The sequence below is a fragment of the Pelodiscus sinensis genome, chromosome 19, assembly GCF_049634645.1.
Source record: "Pelodiscus sinensis isolate JC-2024 chromosome 19, ASM4963464v1, whole genome shotgun sequence".
Taxonomy (NCBI): Eukaryota; Metazoa; Chordata; order Testudines; family Trionychidae; genus Pelodiscus; species Pelodiscus sinensis.
Genome location: NC_134729.1, coordinates 9185942 through 9206085, shown reverse-complemented (window position 1 = coordinate 9206085; position 20144 = coordinate 9185942). Strand labels below are relative to the sequence as shown.

General features: G+C 46.7%; 1 protein-coding gene across 11 annotated transcripts in view; it reads right to left on the bottom strand.

The window, feature by feature from the left end:
- Positions 1-1811: 1811 nt before the first annotated feature.
- The window catches only part of BRD4 (bromodomain containing 4), a 217541-nt gene continuing 199208 nt past the window's right edge, over positions 1812-20144 (bottom strand). For 10 of the 11 annotated variants that reach the window (XM_075902152.1, XM_075902151.1, XM_075902153.1 and 7 more), the window contains 4 exons: positions 19914-20044; positions 4966-5177; positions 3616-3883; positions 1812-3217 (listed from right to left, as the gene is read on the bottom strand). In XM_075902152.1, the coding sequence (XP_075758267.1) occupies positions 3149-3217; positions 3616-3883; positions 4966-5177; positions 19914-20044 (680 nt within the window). In that variant the 3' untranslated portion in view covers positions 1812-3148. The remainder of the gene's footprint in view (positions 3218-3615; positions 3884-4965; positions 5178-19913; positions 20045-20144) is intronic. The other variant, XM_075902155.1, reaches the window with a different exon arrangement.

Genomic DNA, 20144 nt, shown 5'->3' with positions numbered 1-20144 from the left:
CTCAGCACAGAGAACCTTCTCACACTTTGCCTAATCTGAGACCCTATCAATCATTTGCCTGCAGCATAGGTATGGTACCAAATTTGCATAAAATGAAGCCAGTTATATCCATTTTTATCACAGGTGTGGGGACTTGGCTCACAAACAAACTACAAGTCCCAGTATGCACTGGCCTTGGCCAGGCCACCAGCATGAGCACAGGACATTTGGACATTTTAGATTACAGCTGTATTTTAAAGGTAATAGCAGCCATCCTTCGTAGATCCACACTGGCACATCTCATCTAAACAAACCCCCCAAGCGATGAAGCTAAGCTGTCACTCAGCAGCTTGGGATCCTGCCAAGCAAGGGATGCTGCTTTTTGGGGTTTTCCTTTGCTGCAGCAGGATCAGCTGCTAATGAAGGTTCTTGGTGCAGGTTCTCCCAGACCAGGGACTTTCCACTAGAGACCCAAGTGGTTCTAATGATACAGTTCCCTGGGAAGATTTCCTGAACTAGCCAACAGAAAACGTGGGGCTCTACGTTCCAAAACACAAAGAGATTCTCACCTGATGCAGTTAAAAAGCTCCCTATGATAATTAGATAGAATCAAGATGCATTCCTCACACCATCACCAGGCAAACCGGGCACTCTGCTGCTTTGGGCTTGCCAGGGACTCTGGCTAGCAGTGAGGAATCCAGAGGTTAAGATCTCTAGAGACGAGGAAGTTGAGTGTTCTGACCATTCTCTGGGTTGGTACAAGTTTCAATCCCTGACTAGACTAGACTGGGGAGGAACCTGTCATGCTGGCCTAAGTGTTGTTTCATTGGAGGGGAAGGACTTGGGAAAGTTAATGGGAGCGGTTTTGAGATTTTTCTTGCAGCCTCCCCATTATCCCAGCCACAGCAAGCTCACACATCGCTAGGTTGGTCATGTTAGCTCAGAGAAACTTATTTGGACTAACTTCTTTTCCACTGATTTCCCTCCCACAAGCAGCAGAGAGCTCAAAGGGATGACAAGAAAGTAGCTTAGAAAACACTGAAGTCAGCTTAGGGCAGACAGTCAAATCCTACAACCTGAGGCGGCATTCAATGTTTGCTTGGTCACTGAGCCAACAGCCAAGTGGCGACTCTACTGTCCCCATCCTGACTAGATCCTCCCAGGGATCCCTGCACCCAGTTTTCACGCTGGGTCCTGGAATGTGAAGACAAGGCCCTCTCACCCCATTGCTCATGCTCCTCTTTCCACCCCGCTCATTCAAACCTCAGAAAACAAAGTTCTCAACGGAACCCATCAGCTCTCCAAGTGACTAGCTTGGCCAAGGCTTGGAGAATCCCAGCTTTTATTCAGTGGGACAAACGTCACCTCTGGAGTTAGGCATGCCCTTGTGCTTGCTTAACATAGTGTACAGCTACATTTGCGTCACAATCTCAGAAGCCAGGAAGAGACTGTGCTGGCTGCCTGATGTGCTGTGGGTGTCAGTGCTTGGTGTCCTGATGCACCCTTTAGTGTGTGTGGGGGGGGGGGAGGGGGGGAGGGGAGGGGGTGTCAAAAGCAGAATGAAGCCTTCACATAAGACAAGTCTCTCTATACCTTGTCCAGGACCATGGTGCCCTAAAGCATGGTAGCAATTCTGGCCTTCACTGGGGAGGAAGGATGCACATTGGCTATCTGGGACAAGCTTCCCTCAGGATGGGGACAGGAGTGCCAGTATTCCTTCCTGTGCTCTCGAGTACAGTCAGGAGACAGGGACAAGTGTTCCTCAGCAATCCTCACCGTTCTAAACAACTTCATCACAAAAGGATTCAAAGAAATGTCAGTACGACACCAGCTTTTAAAAAAAAAGAGACGAGTTTATTCCATGATCAGTACAGACCAAATGCATATTCACCGTATTAAAGTAAAGCCGTCAATTACTCCAGCGCTCGCTCAATACTGACACACCAGTATTGTACTGTATAGTGGGTATTTATGGCACATAACGTTTTAACAGTTTAAAGAATAAAATTAAAAGAACACACACTGACGGTGCATGGGAAAGCGCCTGCTGGTAGTGAATGAGATTTTTTGACAGGTGGTGGAAGGAGCCTTTCAAAAACTGCTGCCTCCACCTGCCCACCTCCCAACCACTCCTTTTAGGTATAAAAACTTTATCTTTACCATATTTTATGACATTTAAAAAACCCAAAATGCAGTTTTCTGGTTTTACAGTTAAAAATTGACTAAAAGTTTGAAACTGAGCAAAATATAAGCAGTGTTTTTACACTGAGTTTGGTGGCTCACCAAAAACCTCAAACAAATATATGCCAACTATAGTCACTATACAATACAGCCACGGTCAAACACTAGTGACAGGGTGGTATTTTCCCCTGGTGTTACTGGTTTCCCCACTCCACTCTCTAATGGAGAGACAGTTAATACCCAGTAAAGAATTGAGCAGTGCCAAACTGCCTGGAGGAAAAAAAACAGACTGAAAGAAACTGACTTTGGTTGGTAGTCTAGCCCCAGGTCCCGGAGCGCCACACAATGCTAAAACAAAATCTCACTCAAATGGCTGGTTACACTTGACACCTCCACTGAACTATTCCCTTTTTCACAAGTGAACACTTACAGAGAATGGCTCCCAGCTAAAGGCTTGTGGGAAGTTAAGTTAAAGGCAAAGCCAGTGATGAAAGGACCAAAACAGCTTGTGTATTTTCCCAGCTGGATCCCAGGTCTCCCATTCTTGTCAGGATTCTTCCATATGCAGTGAAGAGCATCTTGTGCTGTCATGACACAGCACTGTTTATTCATAGACATTCTGTAACTCAGAACCTTTATGGACTGAAAAGGTGTGGAGAACTTGAAGTCCTGGATATACTGTGAATACGTTTGGCATAGAGAATGTCAAGTGATCAGGGCACCCTTCCCAGCAGCTGCATGTCCAATCAAACCTAGTATGTAGTTGGCTTGTCTTGGTCGGTCTTTCTTCAGTGTGTGAGGGGGGGCAAAAGTCAAACTGTAAGGCAGACTCTGCTGATCCTTCTGAGGCCTTGACTGAAAGATCCGCAATGGTCATGACATGCAGAAGGGCTGCAGGAACGCTCCCCCTCCCAGCCGCCGTTAACACTATGGAGAGTCAAAGATTCGCCGGGAAATTAAAGAGTCAGGAGAAGAAAACCAGGCGTTATTAGAAAAGATTCTCTTCGAATATTGCCAACAAATCGCTCTGGAAATTCATGTCAATAGTAGCTGCCATCTGCAGGGGGAGAGGAGATAGTACAATTATAAAGGATGCAGGGTTGATGCTCAGAGGAACACATAGCAAGGATGCTGCCAATGAGTGGCACTAGAGGCCAGGAATTTTGCTGGGTTACCTAAACTTTTTACTAGAGTTTTCTAGACTCTATTTGCCCGACAGAACAGGACCTAAGTCTCTGGGCTCAGCTGCCTGCCAATCTGTTGAATTTGGAAGTATTCACTTAGGTCACCAAGGCACCAGCATCCCAGCGAAAGCGCTCTGGCCAGCTTGTGAACCCTGCCAATAAACCAGCATGCTCTAGAACTATCAAATTAAACTGCAGAGTGATATTCTGTCTCTCAGCTTATTGCCTGAACATCTGCCTCAAAGAGACCCCCCCCCCGAATACCACTCACCGCCTCCCTGCGCCTTCGCTCCTGCTCCCGCTTTCTGGCCATCTCTCTCTGCTGATCCAGCATGGACTGGGAGGACTGTGGCTGAGAGCTCTGTGCTTGGGGCGCAGAGGCTGCAGCAGACACCTGTTGCTGTTGCTGCTGTTGCTGCTGTTGCTGCTGCTGCTGCTGATGGTGCTGCTGCTGCTGTTGCTGCTGCTGCTCCTGGCGTCTTCGAACTTCTTCCTGAACTCTGCGAGCTTGCTCCAGGGCGTCCTCATCATCGCGACTTCTGCCAAGACCCAAGAGTGTCAGTGGAATGGTGTGGTGCTTTGTGTACCTCCATCAGGCATGGCAGTGTCTAATACAGCTCTCTGGGGGTACTGCTGGGTCCCTCTTCCATACCTGGCTCTGGCTCATCAGGGATATGACGAAGGGCTATTTCAGAAAAACCCATTCTAGACGGGGAAGGGATGTCTTGGATTTTCCTGTTTCAGATTTGTTCCTAGTGTGACCTGTACTTTAAGAGCATCTTGTGGATGCTCCCCCAATGTGATCCCATAATCTTTCTGTGGGAACTCCAGCAATCACTGACCAAGTGAATTCTCTGATGAAAGGGCTCACATTACATTATACCCATTACATGATGACATGACATTACACCATGTGTCTAGCTGTCTCCCACAGCAATCTCCCAGTTGGAGAACAGGCAGCTAAGGGGTTTCTCCACAGAGTTTGCTGCACAGCCAAGCTAACCCATTTTGCAATGCCCCACGCTCTAGAATGAACAGTGCTTAGCACTGAGAGATCCTTGCTCAAATTGCTTCCTATCTAACAGTACTGTTAGTCAGCTAGAGAAGGCAACAGCAGCAGCTGTTACCCAGCAACACACCCAAATACATCAGTGGTGTGAACCATGAACAGAGCATGACGCTGGAGCTCTACAACTTGCGCTGGCTGCTGAGTGGGCAAGGAGCACATCTCTTCATGAGCCTGCCATAGAAGCGGAGACACACGCTGATTACGCTCAGAGTTCCTGCACTGCAGCATGTAAGTGCTGCCATGCATCTAAGCCTACCAAGCCCAAGTGTAACCTGAGGGAGCTAGAGAAAAGGTGGTCTGGACAACAGGGCTATACCCCTCCAAAAGGCAGAAGGGGCAGTCCCTACTCTCCCCATCTTAGGTTTTGCAGCAGGATCAACCGGTTTCCAAAGAATGAGCAGTGGCTCCAAGGCCCCAACCTGACAAGTAATGCAAAGAGCAGGATAGAGAAGTGACTGTTCCCAATGTGAAAACAGCCCCATTCACAATACCTTGGTACTTTGGGGAGATGAGCTTTAGGAGCAATGAGATATAGATGTGCAGGCCTCTCACCTCATCCTCTCCTGCTCCCGCCTCAGCCGCTCCTTTTCCTTTTCCACCTGTTCTGCCTGAGCTTTGAGTGCCTTCTCCCGCTCCTCCTTCTCCCGCGCTGCCCTCTTGAAATGCTCAAAGCTGTCGCTGGAGGACTTTGCTGTGGAGGTTGGAGTGGTGGTGGGTTTCTGGACCAAGCTTGCCCACGAGCCCATGTTCTTTATCTTGAGATCCTGTGAAGTCAAGAAAGCAGTGTTAGTGATGAAGGGGGCCATAATTAGCAGAGAAAGCCTCCCAGCTAATGTTAATAGCACACAGTAGCATGATGAGTCTGTCATGAACCTACTAAGGTATTATACCTTGCACTAGCAAGGTATTATAGTTGAGCTCAAAGTCATAGTAAGAGGCAACAGAGCCCTCCCAAAATCATTTGCTGAAGGGGACACACAACCTTCAGTGCTTGTGACCTGTTTCAATCCATCATTGACAGAAAGCTACTGAGAGACGAAGTTACTTATTTGTAACTGGAGGTTCTTTGAGATGCACGGTTCCTATTTATATTACATTGAGGGGTTACACGTGCACCCAGAGTTGGATAATTGAAAGTAGTGTGCAGTGGTCCAGGCATACACCCTGGTTTACCTTGTATTTCCAGCTGATGTAATAAAGGATGAGGTGGACCAGCCATGTCACCAGTTCCTTCTTCTATGTGTAGCCTAAGCTATATCTTATCCTATCATATTCCTTTTTCTATATTTTAATAGGAATGCCAGTAATGAAAGGCCTGCAGCATTTAACTTATCTTGTACGAGTTGGCTTTAGCAGTGATGTAGCGTGATAAGTACTGGTGAATGTATCTTCTAGAAATGATTTGTTCCTAATATCTCTTTAGAAATTATGAAAGACTCGATGGCAAAATCTTCAGTTGGATCAGTATACAGATGGTATGCGACTCAGCATCTTGTGACACTTAAATATGTCCAAATCTGTAAGACCCAGTTAACCCACATCTTGAATTAACCTAACCGCAAAACTCCTGCTTTTTCCATGTCTTGGAATGGGTACAGGGGGGCACAGGATGATTTAATTCATGCACATTCAACAGATGTCCCAATATCACCATCCAGTCAAGTGTGCGTACATACCCACAAAATCTTAGGATGCAGAATTCTGTTTATGGCCATGGTAGGCTAGGCAATAATGATGCAAAAAGAAGGATAAAAACTGGGGATAAGGAAGCTTGGGGCTCAAGAACAAACTCTTCTTCCTCAATCAAGTACTTCGTCCTTTCATTTAAACTCTTTGCTTTACTTTACTTATTCTGTCTTAGTCTTTGCATCTAAGTTTTCCACAAGCGGAGGGAGGCTGGTCCTTCCACACCCAGTCTTCTGGGAGAAGGGGATGTAAGTATGACATTATATTAGGTAATTGTATCTGTATACTGAGTTAAGCACAAATTATAGAACCTGATTTTTGTTAATGTTACCCTCAGAGGTGATTTAATTAATCAGTGTAACAGGTACTATATGCTTTGTTCTGTTTGCCATCTTAATACCGATCACCAAATTAAAACAAGTTTGATGATATTATCATTGTGAGTGTGGCTGCTATTGTGGACCCCCAGATCCACCTCCAGAAATAGAACTCCATAGTTCTCATATATTGTAACCTGGGGTACAGAGGTCAAACCTAGAACCTTCTAGTCAGATTGGCGAATGTTACCCATTGAAATTCCATTTTACTTCTCCCTATGGCTACAAGTGCAAATCAGATCCACTGCTGAGAGGAAGGAGGGTAGGAAGTGGAATACCGACAGGGACCAAGTGGAATACAGACAGAGGGAGCCCATGACGCGGCTCAAGCCTCAGCCATGCAGCTGCAGAGGGGGGCGGGAGAGGATCGCGCATGCATCCTTCAGGCTGCCTCTTGCTTTAGGAGGCGGTGGGGCTGGACAGCTGGCACATGTGGCGTGCTGGGGCCTGAGTTGCACCACGCTGCTCCTCGTGGGCTGTGTACAGGGGCATGCAGCCAGACTGGAGCCAGCCCTGGGCAGTCCCGGAGCTGAAAAATGCAGGCAAAAGGCTGGTCCTGAGAGCCTGCACACTCTCCCCTCCCCTTCCTCAGCACTGCTCCTCTAGCGCTGCTGCCCTGCTGGTGAGTTTGCTGGGGGCAAAAGGATGTGGGGGCAGGGGTTGCAATGAGGGGCATGGGGCAATGCAGGGGATCATGGGGCTTAGGGGAGCGAGGCTGGAGGAGAGGGAAGATGTGAGGGGGGATACACGTCTTCCCACCCTAAACTCCCTCTCGTCTGTAGTGTGTGAGAGTGTGTGTGTGTGGGGGGGGGGGTTATTTGCTATGTGCTGAGCTTGTGTTTGTTTGGTTTGTTTGTTTGTTTTTTAGAAGGAGCTTCTAAAAGGTTTGAAATCTAGAAGCCTCTGTTAATTGGCTGAGCCTCAGTCAGGGGGAGGGGCTACCAGGGCTTGATAAGCCTGTGAGTCAGCGACCAGGAGCAGTTAACAGGGAGTTTGGAGAGGGAGTTTAGAGGGGGAGGTTAGAGGGTGCCAGGACTCCTGACCTTCTTTAAACCTAACTTTTATAATAATCTATATTCCAGACATTTAATAAGCCGAGTTTATACTTAAACTTGTTCATAAAAAAATGGAGACAGAAGCCCAGCAGCAGAGTGGGGACTATCCTGTTTATTGAGTCAGGTATAACATATATGAATACCTGCCCTGTGGGAGCTCCTGGCCCTTGTAAGGAGCTCCTGGCCCTCAGAGACCGAGTTCGGCCAGGGTGGCTGAACTGGAGGAGCTAAGGAAGGTAGAGAGATATGTTGATGAGACTTTCCGGGACACTGTAGCACTGTCCCACCTCCAATCTGAGAGCCCCAGTGCTCTTAAAGAGGATGAAAGTCTCAAGGGAACAGAGCATTCAATGGGAACAGAGGGAAACCATCCCGTAGTTGGGACCCTCCTTCCAGAGAATGTTGCAGTATCCTCTCGCACTGAGGATTCCTCTGAGGGGGAGGGGATGCCAGTTAGGAAGAGGCAGGTGTTTGTAGTGGGTGATTCGATTGTTAGAAACATAGATAGTTGGGTTTGTGATGACCAGGAGAACCGTATGGTCACTTGTCTGCCTGGTGCAAAGGTTGCAGATCTTTCAAAGCATCTAGATAGACTTATGTGTAGTGCTGGGGAGGAGCCCGTTGTCGTGGTACATGTAGGTACCAATGATGTAGGAAGGGTAGGAGAGATGTCCTGGAGGCCAAATTTAGGTTGCTAGGAAAGAGACTGAAATCCAAGACCTCTATGGTGGCATTCTCGGAAATGCTTCCAGTTCCACGCGCAGGGCCAGGTAGGCAGGCAGAGCTTCAGAGTCTCAATGCGTGGATGAGACAATGGTGTAGGGAAGAGGGGTTTGGATTTATTAGGAACTGGGGATACTTTTGGGAGAGGGGGAGCCTATACAGGAAGGATGGGCTCCACCTAAACCAAGGTGGAACGAGACTGCTGGCACTAAACAATAAAAAGAGCAGTTTTTAAACTAAGAGATAAGGGAAAGCCGATTGGTGCAGAGATGCAGTAAATCGGATGGAGACTTCTCTTAAGAGGAGAATCCATTGATAGAGATTCTCTAAGCTGTAGTCAGAAAGAGAGGAGGGGAGAGGACAAACCATGGGCCAGAGCAGACAAACAACTGCATATAAAGGAATCCAATGCATCAGGGAAGGGCAGACAAATAAGCAGTGGCAAATTTCTAAAGTCCTTCTACACAAATGCTAGGAGTCTGACTAATAAGATGGGTGAACTAGAGTACCTCATATTAAAGGAGGAGATTGACATAATAGGCATCACTGAAACCTGGTGGAATGAGGAAAATCTGTGGGACACAATCATACCGGGATATAAAATATATCAAAAGGATAGAGCAGGCCAGGTGGGTGGAAGAGTGGCACTGTATGTGAAAGATAATGTAGAATCAAATGAAATAAAAATATTAAATGAATTAACATGTTCAATAGAATCGCTATGGATAGTAATTCCATGCTCCAATAATAAGAAATTAGCAGTAGGGATATATTACCGACCACCTGACCAGGACAGCGATACTGATATTGAAATGCTGAGGGAGATTAGAGAGGCTACCAAAATAAAGAACTCTATAATAATGGGAGATTTTAATTATCCCCATATTGACTGGATACATGTCACTTCAGGAAGAGAAGCAGAGATAAAATTTCTCAATAGCTTAAATGACTGCTTTTTGGAGCAGCTGGTACAGGAACCCACAAGGGGAGAGGCAATTCTTGATTTAGTCCTGAGTGGAGCTCAGGATAAAGTCCAGGAGATAACCGTTGCAGGACCGCTTGGGAATAGTGATCATAATATAATAACATTTAACATTCCTGTGGTGGGAAGAACACCTCAGCAGTCCAGCACTCTGGCATTTAATTTCAAAAAGTGGAATTACGCAAAAATGAGGAGGTTAGTTAAACAGAAATTAAAAGGCACAATGACTAGAGCCAAATCCCTGCAAGCTGCATGGACACTTTTCAAAGATACCATAATAGAGGCCCAATTTAAATGTATACCCCGAATTAAAAAAACATAGTAGAAGTACTTAAAAGAGCCACCATGGCTTAACAACCATGTAAAAGAAGCAGTGAGGGACAAAAAGGCATCTTTTAAGAAGTGGAAGTCCAATCCTAGTGAGATAAATAGAAAGGAACATAAACACTGTCAAATCAATTGTAAACATGTAATAAGAAAAGCAAAAAAAGATTTTGAGGAACAGCTAGCCAAAAACTCGCAAAGAAATAACAACATGTTTTTTAAGTACATTAGAAGCAGGAAGCCTGCTAAAAAACCTGCAGGTCCCCTAGATGATCGAGATATAAAAGGAGAAATCAAGGACGATAAAGCCATTGCGGATAAACTAAATGATTTCTTTGCTTCAGTCTTCATGGCTGAAGACATTAGGAAGATTCCCAAATCTGCACCGTCCTTTGTGGGTGATGAATCTGAGGAACTGTCCCGGATTGAAGTGTCATTAGAGGAGGTTTTGGAACAAATAGAAAAACTTAATGTTAACAAATCTCCGGGACCGGATGGCATTCATCCAAGAGTTCTAAAAGAACTAAAATGGGAAATTGCTAAACTATTATCTGTGGTTTGTAACCTATCCTTTAAATCAGCTTCGTACCTAATGACTGGAAGGTAGCCAACGTGACACCAATATTTAAAAAGGGCTCTTCGAGGCGATCCTGGCAATTACAGACCGGTAAGTCTAACTTCAGTACCAGGCAAATTAGTTGAAACAATAGTAAAGAATAAAATTGTGAGATATGTAGAAGAACATAATTTGTTGGACAAAAGTCAACATGGTTTCTGTAAAGGGAAATTATGTCTTACAAATCTATTAGAGTTCTTTGAAGGGGTTAACAAACATGCAGACAAGGGGGGTCCAGTACATATAGTATACTTAGATGTTCAGAAAGCCTTTGACAAGGTTCCTCACCAAAGGCTCTTGTGTAAATTACATGGCCATGGGATAAGAGGGAAGGAAGGTCCTTTCTTGGACTGAGAACTGGGTAAAAGACAGGAAACAAAAGGTAGGAATAAACGGTAAATTTTCAGAATGGAGAGGGGTAACTAGTGGTGTCCCCCAAGGGTCAGTCCTGGAACCAATCCTTTTTAACTTATTCATAAATGATCTCGAGAAAGGGGTAAGCAGTGAGGTGGTAAAGTTTGTGGATGATACCAAACTGTTTAGGATAGTCAAGACAGAAGCAGACTGTGAGAGACTCCAAAAAGATCTCACCAAACTGAGTGACTGGGAAACAAAACGGCAAATGAAATTTAATGTGGATAAGTGTAAAGTAATGCACATCGGGAAAAATAACCCCAACTCTACGTACAGTTTGATGGGGGCTAATTTGGCTATGACAAATCAGGAAAGAGATCTTGGGAGTTATCGTGGATAGTTCTCTGAAAACTTCCACACAGTGTGAAGTGGTGGTCAAAAAGGCAAATAGGATGCTAGGAATTATTAAGAAAGGGATAGAAAATAAGACACAGAATATCTTACTGCCCCTGTATAAAACTATGGTACGCCCACATCTTGAATAATGTGTACAGATGTGGTCTCCCCACCTCAAAAAAGATATTTTGGCCTCGGAAAGGGTTCAGAAAAGGGCAATTAAAATGATTATGGGTTTGGAATGGGTCCCATATGAAGAGAGGTTAAAGCAACTAGGACTTTTCAGTTTAGAGAAGAGGAGACTGAGGGGGGATATGATAGAGGTCTATAAAATCATGAGTGGTGTGGAGAGGGAGGATAAAGAAAAGTTATTTATTAGTTCCCATGATAGAAGAACTAGAGGACACCAAATAAAATTAATGGGTAACAGGTTTAAAACTAATAAAAGAAAGTTCTTCTTCACACCTGGAATGAGGTGTAACAGGTAATTCGAACTAAGGATTTAGTGGATGTGAGGGTGCAGGAGTTTGGATTGGGGTGCATGAGGAACTCAGGACAGGAAGTTTAGAAGTATGATGGGCTCAGGACACAGATTTACAGTGTGTGGATAGTGCAGGAGTGTTGTGGCAGAAGACTGAGGAGTGCAGAAGTTTGAGGATGTGAAGGGATCAGGACAGGGGGTTCTGGTGTATGACAGACACAGGATTGAGGTCGGAGTGTGAGTGCAGGAGTGTTATGATGCTGCAGCAGATGGGGGCTTGGACCGGCTTCATTTTTAAATCAAATATGTCAAACATAAAATGTTTCAGCATTGTCTTTATTTATGGAAGGGGCGGGGAACGTGTTTTGGGTCAGTAATCACTGACCCACAGAAAAATCTGTCGGGGACCACACAAAAGAGATGCAAAAGAACAACCCTTCCAAAACCCCCCAAGCATCACTGATGTAGCCCCAACTGAGACAGTTCACTCCCCTAGCACTCCAGCTCCATGGGGGAGAGGAGAGGGATGGAGGGGGAGACAGGAGGTAGGACTGAAGTTTGAGGCCTGAGGCCAGATTAACTTTTCTTAGTTCCAGGGTTAGTTGTATCTGTGGGCCCCTCTACACTCTGAGGTGGGACCAAAAATGAGGGATCCAGTGTGTGGGTCCAGGCTGCCAGTAAGTGGGATAGGAATGGGGGTGCAGAAACTGGATGGAAAAGCTGGGGGTAGGTGTCTGGCCAGGGGCAGGACCAAGGTGCTGGTGGGTGTCTGGTCAGGGGCAGGATGTTGGTGAGTGTCTGGCCACAAGACAGGGGCTGGTTGGTGTCTGGCCAGGATGCTGGATAGGGGTCTGGCCAGGGACCAGGGATTGGCGTGTCTTTCTTACAGCTCAGAATTCTAGAATATTTATGTGCATCCTGGATTCTTGGGGAGACCACATGCCCAGTGTCATGTGCTCCCATGTGGGCTCTTCAGCCTATCCAAGTATGCACTGGTGAGGACAGTTTTCTCTGGGAGAACTCCCATGCCTATATGGCATGGCTCTGACCATTATTGGAGGGATGAGACCATGAAATCCAGGGAGTGATGGTTTGGTGAATAAATGGATTAAGGAACTTCAGGGGGTAGCAGAGTTAGTATGTTACAGAAAAAAAAACAACAAATGGCCTGGTAGCACTTTATAGACTAACAAAACATGTAGATGGTATCATGAGCTTTCGTGGGCACAGCCCACTTCTTCAGATGACTGGAGTTTTGAGTTTAGGATGTGTACACCCAAAATAAATAGTAGAGGGGGAGGGGAGGGGAGAGGGAAGAAAAAGGCAGATAGAGAGCATCAGTAAGTATTTGAAGATTGATGCTCTCTGTCTGCCACCCGCCTCCCTTTTTTCCCTCCCTCCTCCCTCCTTCCCCTCTCCTATTTATTTTGGGTGTACACATCCGAAACTCATAACTCTGGTCATCTGAAGAAGTGGGCTGTGCCCACGAAAGCTCATGATACCGTGTTTTGTTAAGTCTATAAAGCGCTATCAGACCATTTAGGGTTTTTTGGATTAAGGATGTTAGGAAGCGGGTAACTGATTAATAATGTGGGTAACTACATGATTAGTCAATAAGGGGTCCTGCTGTGGCTCTGCAGTTTAAATTCCTGAGAATTCACCACACAGAATTGAAGGCTAAGGAAAATATCCTGCATCCAAAAAGGTCCAAACATTAGCCCTCCTTATCAGCAGGTGTACATTGAGAGTGCTGTTGCTTGGCTGTCTGGACAACTAGAGACAGAGAGAGAGAGAGAGAAAAAAAAAAAAGGTTGGGGGAAAAAAGAGTTGGGGGGAAAGTTATTGAGAAAACAAAAGGGTCAGGGGAAGTTATTGAGGAAAAAAAGGTCGCTTGTCCTTTTAAGGGCGGTCATTTTGAATTCTGTTGCTCTCCGCAGCACACTGGTGTGCCATGGAACACAGTTTAAGCAACAGTGCCTTACATTCCTGCTAAGACTTTTCGGACTCTCAAGAGTAGCCATGTACAAGGGAGAAATATGCTATGCTGTCCTATGCAGGTACCAGACTAGCCATTGCAATTATGGCTGGTCCTGAGGTATAGAGAATGTTAAGCAGCTTATGCTCGAGGTCCTGGATTTAATTCCCCTGCAAATCTCCACAAGAGTTCCTTGAAATTGCCTGAAGTCATCCAGAGGCGAAGAGGATGCTGCAATCATTGCTTCATCCAGAGATGAAGAGGGAAAACTTAGCAACGTTGGCAGCACTGCCAGGACCAGATGGAAGTATTCTTGCTCTCTCAACAGACATAAGTGTTTGCTGGAAGGAGTCCTTAAGCAGGAAGCAGGCAAATGTTCCCTTTCATATCAGGCTGATTCTGAGGGGAAGAAGGATGGGGACCAAGGTCCCCAGTATGGCCATTAGGCCAGGCCCAAGGAAGATTGTGGTGTCCCCAAGACATGAGGTACCAGTGGCTCTGAGGAGACTGAAATGGTGGATGCCATGAATGTGGTGATCTCTGTGAAGATGTGAGGGGTGACAGGACATAGATAGTTCCTCTCCTGGTTCCAATTTGTCAGAGAAGGTAGATTCTGGTTCAAATGGTCCCATCCTTGGAACTGGCAGAAGAGTATAGACCATTGAAGCATACTGTGAGAGGACTCATACGGAGGCCAAATCCTGAGGTGGAGAAACCATCTCTCTAGAGATGGAAGGGCTAACTGGCCAGCTCCAGCAAGGCGAATATGTCCTGGGGATTGGGTGTGGTTTCAAATCTTCCTGGTGTCACAGGCTCCCTTTTCCTTGGGATGGTGTCGGTGCTTAAGGCATGGACTTTCCCAGAACAGGTGAATCCTAAATCTTGTGGAGGACTGGTGATGACAGTACTGTTGGACAGGTGCTCGAAACTGCTGGATTCCATTGCTTCTGTGACTTCATCTCATGCTTATGGGACTTCCTATGAATTCCATTCCCATGGCTCAAACTCATGGAAGGAGCATTCACTTGCTTTGAGGAAGACTTAGTACCATGCTTATGGGTATGCATCCTTATTTCCCAGTTAGACCCTGCTAGTGGGTTTGTGGGGGTGGTTCTGCTGGTACTGGCCCAGGGAAGCAAGAAACTGCAGCAGGAGTCTGAGCGGTACTGGCAGGAGACTGGGAGCAGAGCCTATGGGTTGGGGGCTGGACGGGCACATGGCTGTATGTGGGCATGGAGGGAGGGTTTGGGGAGGGTAGATGGGATATGGGAGGCATGTGCTCTTTGCTGATTCACTTCAGTATACAGGGAGAGCTCCCCTGCTAAGGTCTGAGCGAGGCCTCACAGGAAGCTCCGTATGGTACTTCCAGAAACAGAGAGCCTGGCCATGTTAGGTGTGGCTGGGAAAGGATTGGCAAATACTGCACCTGGATGTGATGCACGCATCCCCCAAGCAGTACAGACAGATTTGGCATTTGTCACTGATGAAGAAGTGCAGATGGCAGGAGATGCAGAGTTTGAAGCCCAGAACTAACCCCAATCATATCTTAACTAAGTGCTAAAAAAGTAATACAAATTGTAATAAAATGGTAAAACTATCACAACACTGGTAAACCTATGTATCACTATTTTAATTAAAGGTGCACCAGAAAGGAGGTCACAAAGTTCCAACCTGAACCATGTGGTAGGTCAGCCTCTCCCTTTTAAAACCTTGGACAAAGCCTGAGTTGAGCCAGAGAACATGTGTGGATCAGACACTATTTTCAAGTTCTCTGACTCTGAACACATGGTGTACATATGTAACCCCTCAGTGAAACAGATCATCACTTGCAGATGATGCTGTTACTATTTGAAGGTTGTATACAATAAGTTGGTGGTTTCACTTTATAGCTTGTAGTGTCAATACTGTCAAATCACCACCTCTGTGCTGACACTGGTGTCAGAGGTACAGGGCTGAATACAGAATCGTTTTTACCCATACACAGAATATGCAGTTGTATGAGACACCACTGGGACTTAATTCCATCCACCTGCCCCTTCCTATCCCTGTTCTGAGGCTCTGCTTTCTTCAGAGATAGTTAACTTAAACCTGGAAAAGTCTGCTAGAGCTATGAGCAGAACACTGAACTGTGAAAGAGCTATTCAAGTGGAAATGAAGCCACTTAACAGGCATTTGCCAACCAACGGTATAGACTGTCAGTTTCTGAATGTACTATTAATCCACATGACCTCAGTTTAAAATTTGTTTTAAAAATATTTCATTAGTGAGTTGCTGAAGATTTAAAAAAAAAAAATCACATCTCTAAAAAATCATCATCCCTTCCAACCTCCCCCAGGTTGCTGTCAGGCATAGGGGCACCAATTTAATAGTACTGCGTAGGGTAGGGATGTTAGCGTATAGTCATGTAAATGATTAAATGACAAGCTAGGGTTTATTGGTTAATCCAAACTACACCCCTCTCCCATGCTGCCTCCATGGGATGGCGGAGCAGCCTCGGTCTGTGGGGAGCTTGGGCCTCCTGTGGATAGAGCTTGCTTCTGCTGTGCACTGCTGCCTTTGTATTAGAGTCAGCAGGCGGGGGCCATTCCTCTGATACAGAGGCAGTAGTGTGGGGTGGCACGGGGCTCCCTGGAAGTGCACTGGCTGCTGGCCCCGCCCCTGGGGACCACTGAATAATTGTCTAACCACTAAGATGTTTGGTGCAGTTACACAATTATTAAACAATATCTAACATCCCTAGCGTAGAGACCAATTAATCCTAAGGATGGTTCTGGCTGAATGGGCCACATAGACTAAGCTCCATTCCCACACACATTAGAGCGAGGAACACAGGTGGGAGATGGTTGCCCTGTTGTGCCCAAGCTGTTCCAGATCTGTAGACAGAAGCCACCTCTCAGTTATGCTCATTTCACTCACCAATACCACGCTGTCTTCGAACTATCACTTTTACATTCAAAAATTGGCTCAAATCTTCACGAATCAGCAAGGATAAAAGTGCTCTCCAGCCCCCAACTCTTGGATGCTCTGTCAACCAAGAGGTCTCAGGGAAAGCTGGATAAATTATTATATGGACTGATCCTTGAGCTATGACTCCAAGGAGATTCCAGCTAGGGATGTAAACCATGGGCTGTTGGGGCTGCTCCAGCCCTGCTGCAGCTGGGGTCCTGCCAGTCAGGCAGCCATGGGTGCGGAGTGGCTACTCCTGTCAGTCAGGCCTCCAGTTAACCAGTTACCCCGTAAGCATGCCGGTAAGGCTAATGCTTTCTGAGTAACTGATTAACTATTTAAATGTTTACAACCCTAATTCTGGCATCCATACAAATATGAGTTAAGATACACTGAAGGCAATGTCAATCTTTAGCTGCCAAGCAGCCAGTCATTACACCTTGATAATGGGAATAATGGGGATATCTCCAAACACTTCACAAACAATCCTTCCCCTTTGAAAGGGAGGGCAGGTATCTCATCAGTTCAGAAATGGAGACACTGGAGAGAAAACAGTTGACCACAGAGCCTCACATTGGTTTTCCCAGACCCCAAGCTGTGACTAGATGTGCCTATTTAACAGTATTTTAAGTGCTGTAATAGCCATGTTGGCCCCAGGAAATGAGGTAATCCATTGTATTAGACCACTTCTGCTGCTGGAAGGTATAAGCTTTCAAACTTCAGAGCTCTATTCTCTCTCTGAGGAAGAAAGAAGTCTGATTTCCTTCTCCAGGCCTGAAGAGCTCCGTGAAACTTGAAAGCCTGCACCTTCCACCCACAGAAGCTGGTTCACTAAAAGCTATTAGGGTATGTCTACACTGCAAAGAGAATTCAAAATAACAGCCATTATTTCGAATTAACTTTAAGAGCATCTATACATGCAAACCTCTATTTCGAAATTAATTCGAAATAGCGGAGTGCTAATTCGAATTTGGTAAACCTCATTCTACGAGGAGTAACACCAAATTCGAAATAGCAATTTTGAATTAAATACTGTGTAGACACTTAATTCGAAATAGGGGGCCTCCAGCCCTTGCCAGGGAGCCCTGGTGGCCACTCTGGGCACAAACAGGAAAACTTACCTCTCCTCTCCCCCATCCCCGGAGCCATTAAAGGGGTAGATCCTGGCCACAGTGCCTGTTCCAGCTCCAAGCCTGGCAGCCCAGAGCCAGCAGTGGCCACAGGGGCCCCTGACCCAGTGGCCCCAAAACATGAGCCAGCAAGCCACTGGCAGCCAGCCCTCCACTGCTCCCCAGGAGCAGTCTGCCAGCTCCCAGGAGCCTGACAGGGGCTGGAAAAGGCGGGCGCCTTCCTGGTGCAGGGTGGAGATCATGGACCTTACTCAGGTTTGGGGGGGGGGGATGCCCCCAACGTCCATGATCTCTGCACTAGACGGAAGAACGTGGCTGTCTATGGCAGGATAGCTGCCAGCCTGGCCACCAAAGGCCACATGCGAACCCAGGAGCAGGTTTGCATGAAAATCAAGTTGGTCCGGTGAGACCCCCAACCCTGGGCCCTGAGCTTCCCCTCCCCCTTCTTCCCCTTGTGTCCCCCTTCCAGCTCCCTCCTCCCAGGTTTCCCCCTCCCCTCTCCCACCCTCTTACTTCCCCTCTCACACTTCCTTTTCCCAGTCTCCACAGAAGTTCATCCCCCCCGTTTTGTTCAATAAACCCAGTTTCTATTTTTGAACATACGTATCTTTTGTTTGACATCAGGAAGGGGGGCTAGGGAGGGGTAAGTGGAAGGATGTGAGGGAGGAATGGGGCACGAGCCCCTGGTGGGGAGGACCGGGGTGGCTCTGAGGGCTCCTCGGGGTGGACGCTCTCCTGCAGGACCTCCTGGATTCTGACAGCACCCCGATGGACCCCCCAGATGGCAGCCTGCAGCAAGTGCAGCCGGCCTGATGGCGACGACCCCACGAGATGCACCAGCGGGCCCTGGGGCAGCTCTGGCTCCATGTGGCTGAGTGCTGTGGTGTCCCGAGTGTGGGCACTCAGGGCACTCCAAGACAGGACTGCTTTGCTGTCCTTCATCGAGGTAGACAAGCAAGCAGGGAACTCTGAGAACTTTCTGTCCGGGGTGGGGGCAGGGCCCCTTTAAGCATGGAGCTCAGTGAGCCTCGGGCAGCAGCCCCACATACTAAGTCCTAACCTGATGCCCTGCTGGCACTGGTTCTGGCCAGCCTTAACTTTGGTTCAGGGTCCACTCAGTATGGACGCGCTATTTTGAAATAGGTTTTGTGTATAGATGCGTTATTTTGAATTAGCTTAATTCAAATTAACTATTTTGGATTAAGTTAACTTGAATTAACGCCGTAGCGTAGACATACTCTTACCTCACACCAGTATATTTTAGAACAGCTCTGTGCTTACTGGCTCTATGGCACACAGAGTTGCTCTACCCTTGCAAGGGGGCCAGGATAGCCCTCTGCTGATAGCAGAATGCATCCACTGTAGCCATTTTCTGCACCCAACCCAAACAGCACATATCACGAACTTGGACACCAGTGATAAGAAGGAAACACGAACACCCTTTCCAAATGATGGGAAGGGCAAGGTCCAAAAATGGACACCAGGCACATTTCCCATGACCCAGTGCAAGGAACTAGTGCCTATTTATTCACAGCTAAAGGACTTTCCAACTTTTTCCTTTGTCACAGAAGAGCATACTGTGAGTGCGCTTTGACTTTTGCTGCTATTCAGTTTAGGAATGTTAAATATAGATTAATCAGCTAATTGAGTACAATTGCATCAACTATTTGATTAGTTGATAAGAGTGCCTTTGCCTTTGAAGTGTAGCAATAGTACACTTCAAAGGTGAAAGTGCTGTGGGGAGCACGGGGCCAGCACTGGCCCCATGCTCCCTGCAGCGTTTCAAAGCGGCAGCACCAATATGGAGCCGAGGGTTAGCAGGGAAGTCCCCAGCTGACCCCGGGCTCCACTCAGTGCTGCCACTTTTAAGCCCCCCTTCTCCTCCTCTCCCCACTGCCTCTTTCTGATAAAGGCAGCAAGGGGGGGGGGGGGAGCGAGTAGTCGACTAGTGTGTTGACTATCCGATAAGCATTTGCTTATAAGATAGTCGATTAGTTGTTCACATCCCTAATTTAGCTGGCATCTTACTTTACATTCAGAATATCAAGTACTAATCTCATCGCTCAAAAACCATTGCAGGACACAGCATCAGAGGAGCAAACACTAATGCTAGCTTACTCTGGTGAGCCCCTTCCTAGCATGAAGGAACAGGTCTGCTCTATCTGGGATAAGACATTGGGTTAAGTCTGCTCCAAGGCACCCCAACCTGTGTCCTAAGTAGAAGAGCTTAAGGGGCTTTGCTGAGCAGATCATATCAAACCATTAGAGAAGGAACAACTTTGGCCTAGAATTGTTAAGGGCTTTACACTGAGTTCAGTTTCCAGTAGCTCAGTGTTTCTGTGCCCCATTCTGACAAAGGACATATGCCAAATACTGGAGTGTGGGCAGGTCAAACCAGGCCACTAAACAGCCCCTTCCTTCAAACTGACCACAACCAGGTATGACAAACTGTTACCTTTTTAGGAGCGACAGGTGTTTTCAGTTCCTGCTTTTGTCTGTCTTTTTCCTGTATTCCAGGTGGCGGCACATTCTGCTCAGGAGGTCTGATTACAGGACGCCCACCCTCCATTGGTTTCATTTCTGTTCCTGAAACAACACCGTAAGGATAAAAAAAATATTCCTGCAACTGTCTGAGTTTTCTAGCACATTCAGGGAACAATCTTGCCCTTTTATTTCCCACTGTAGA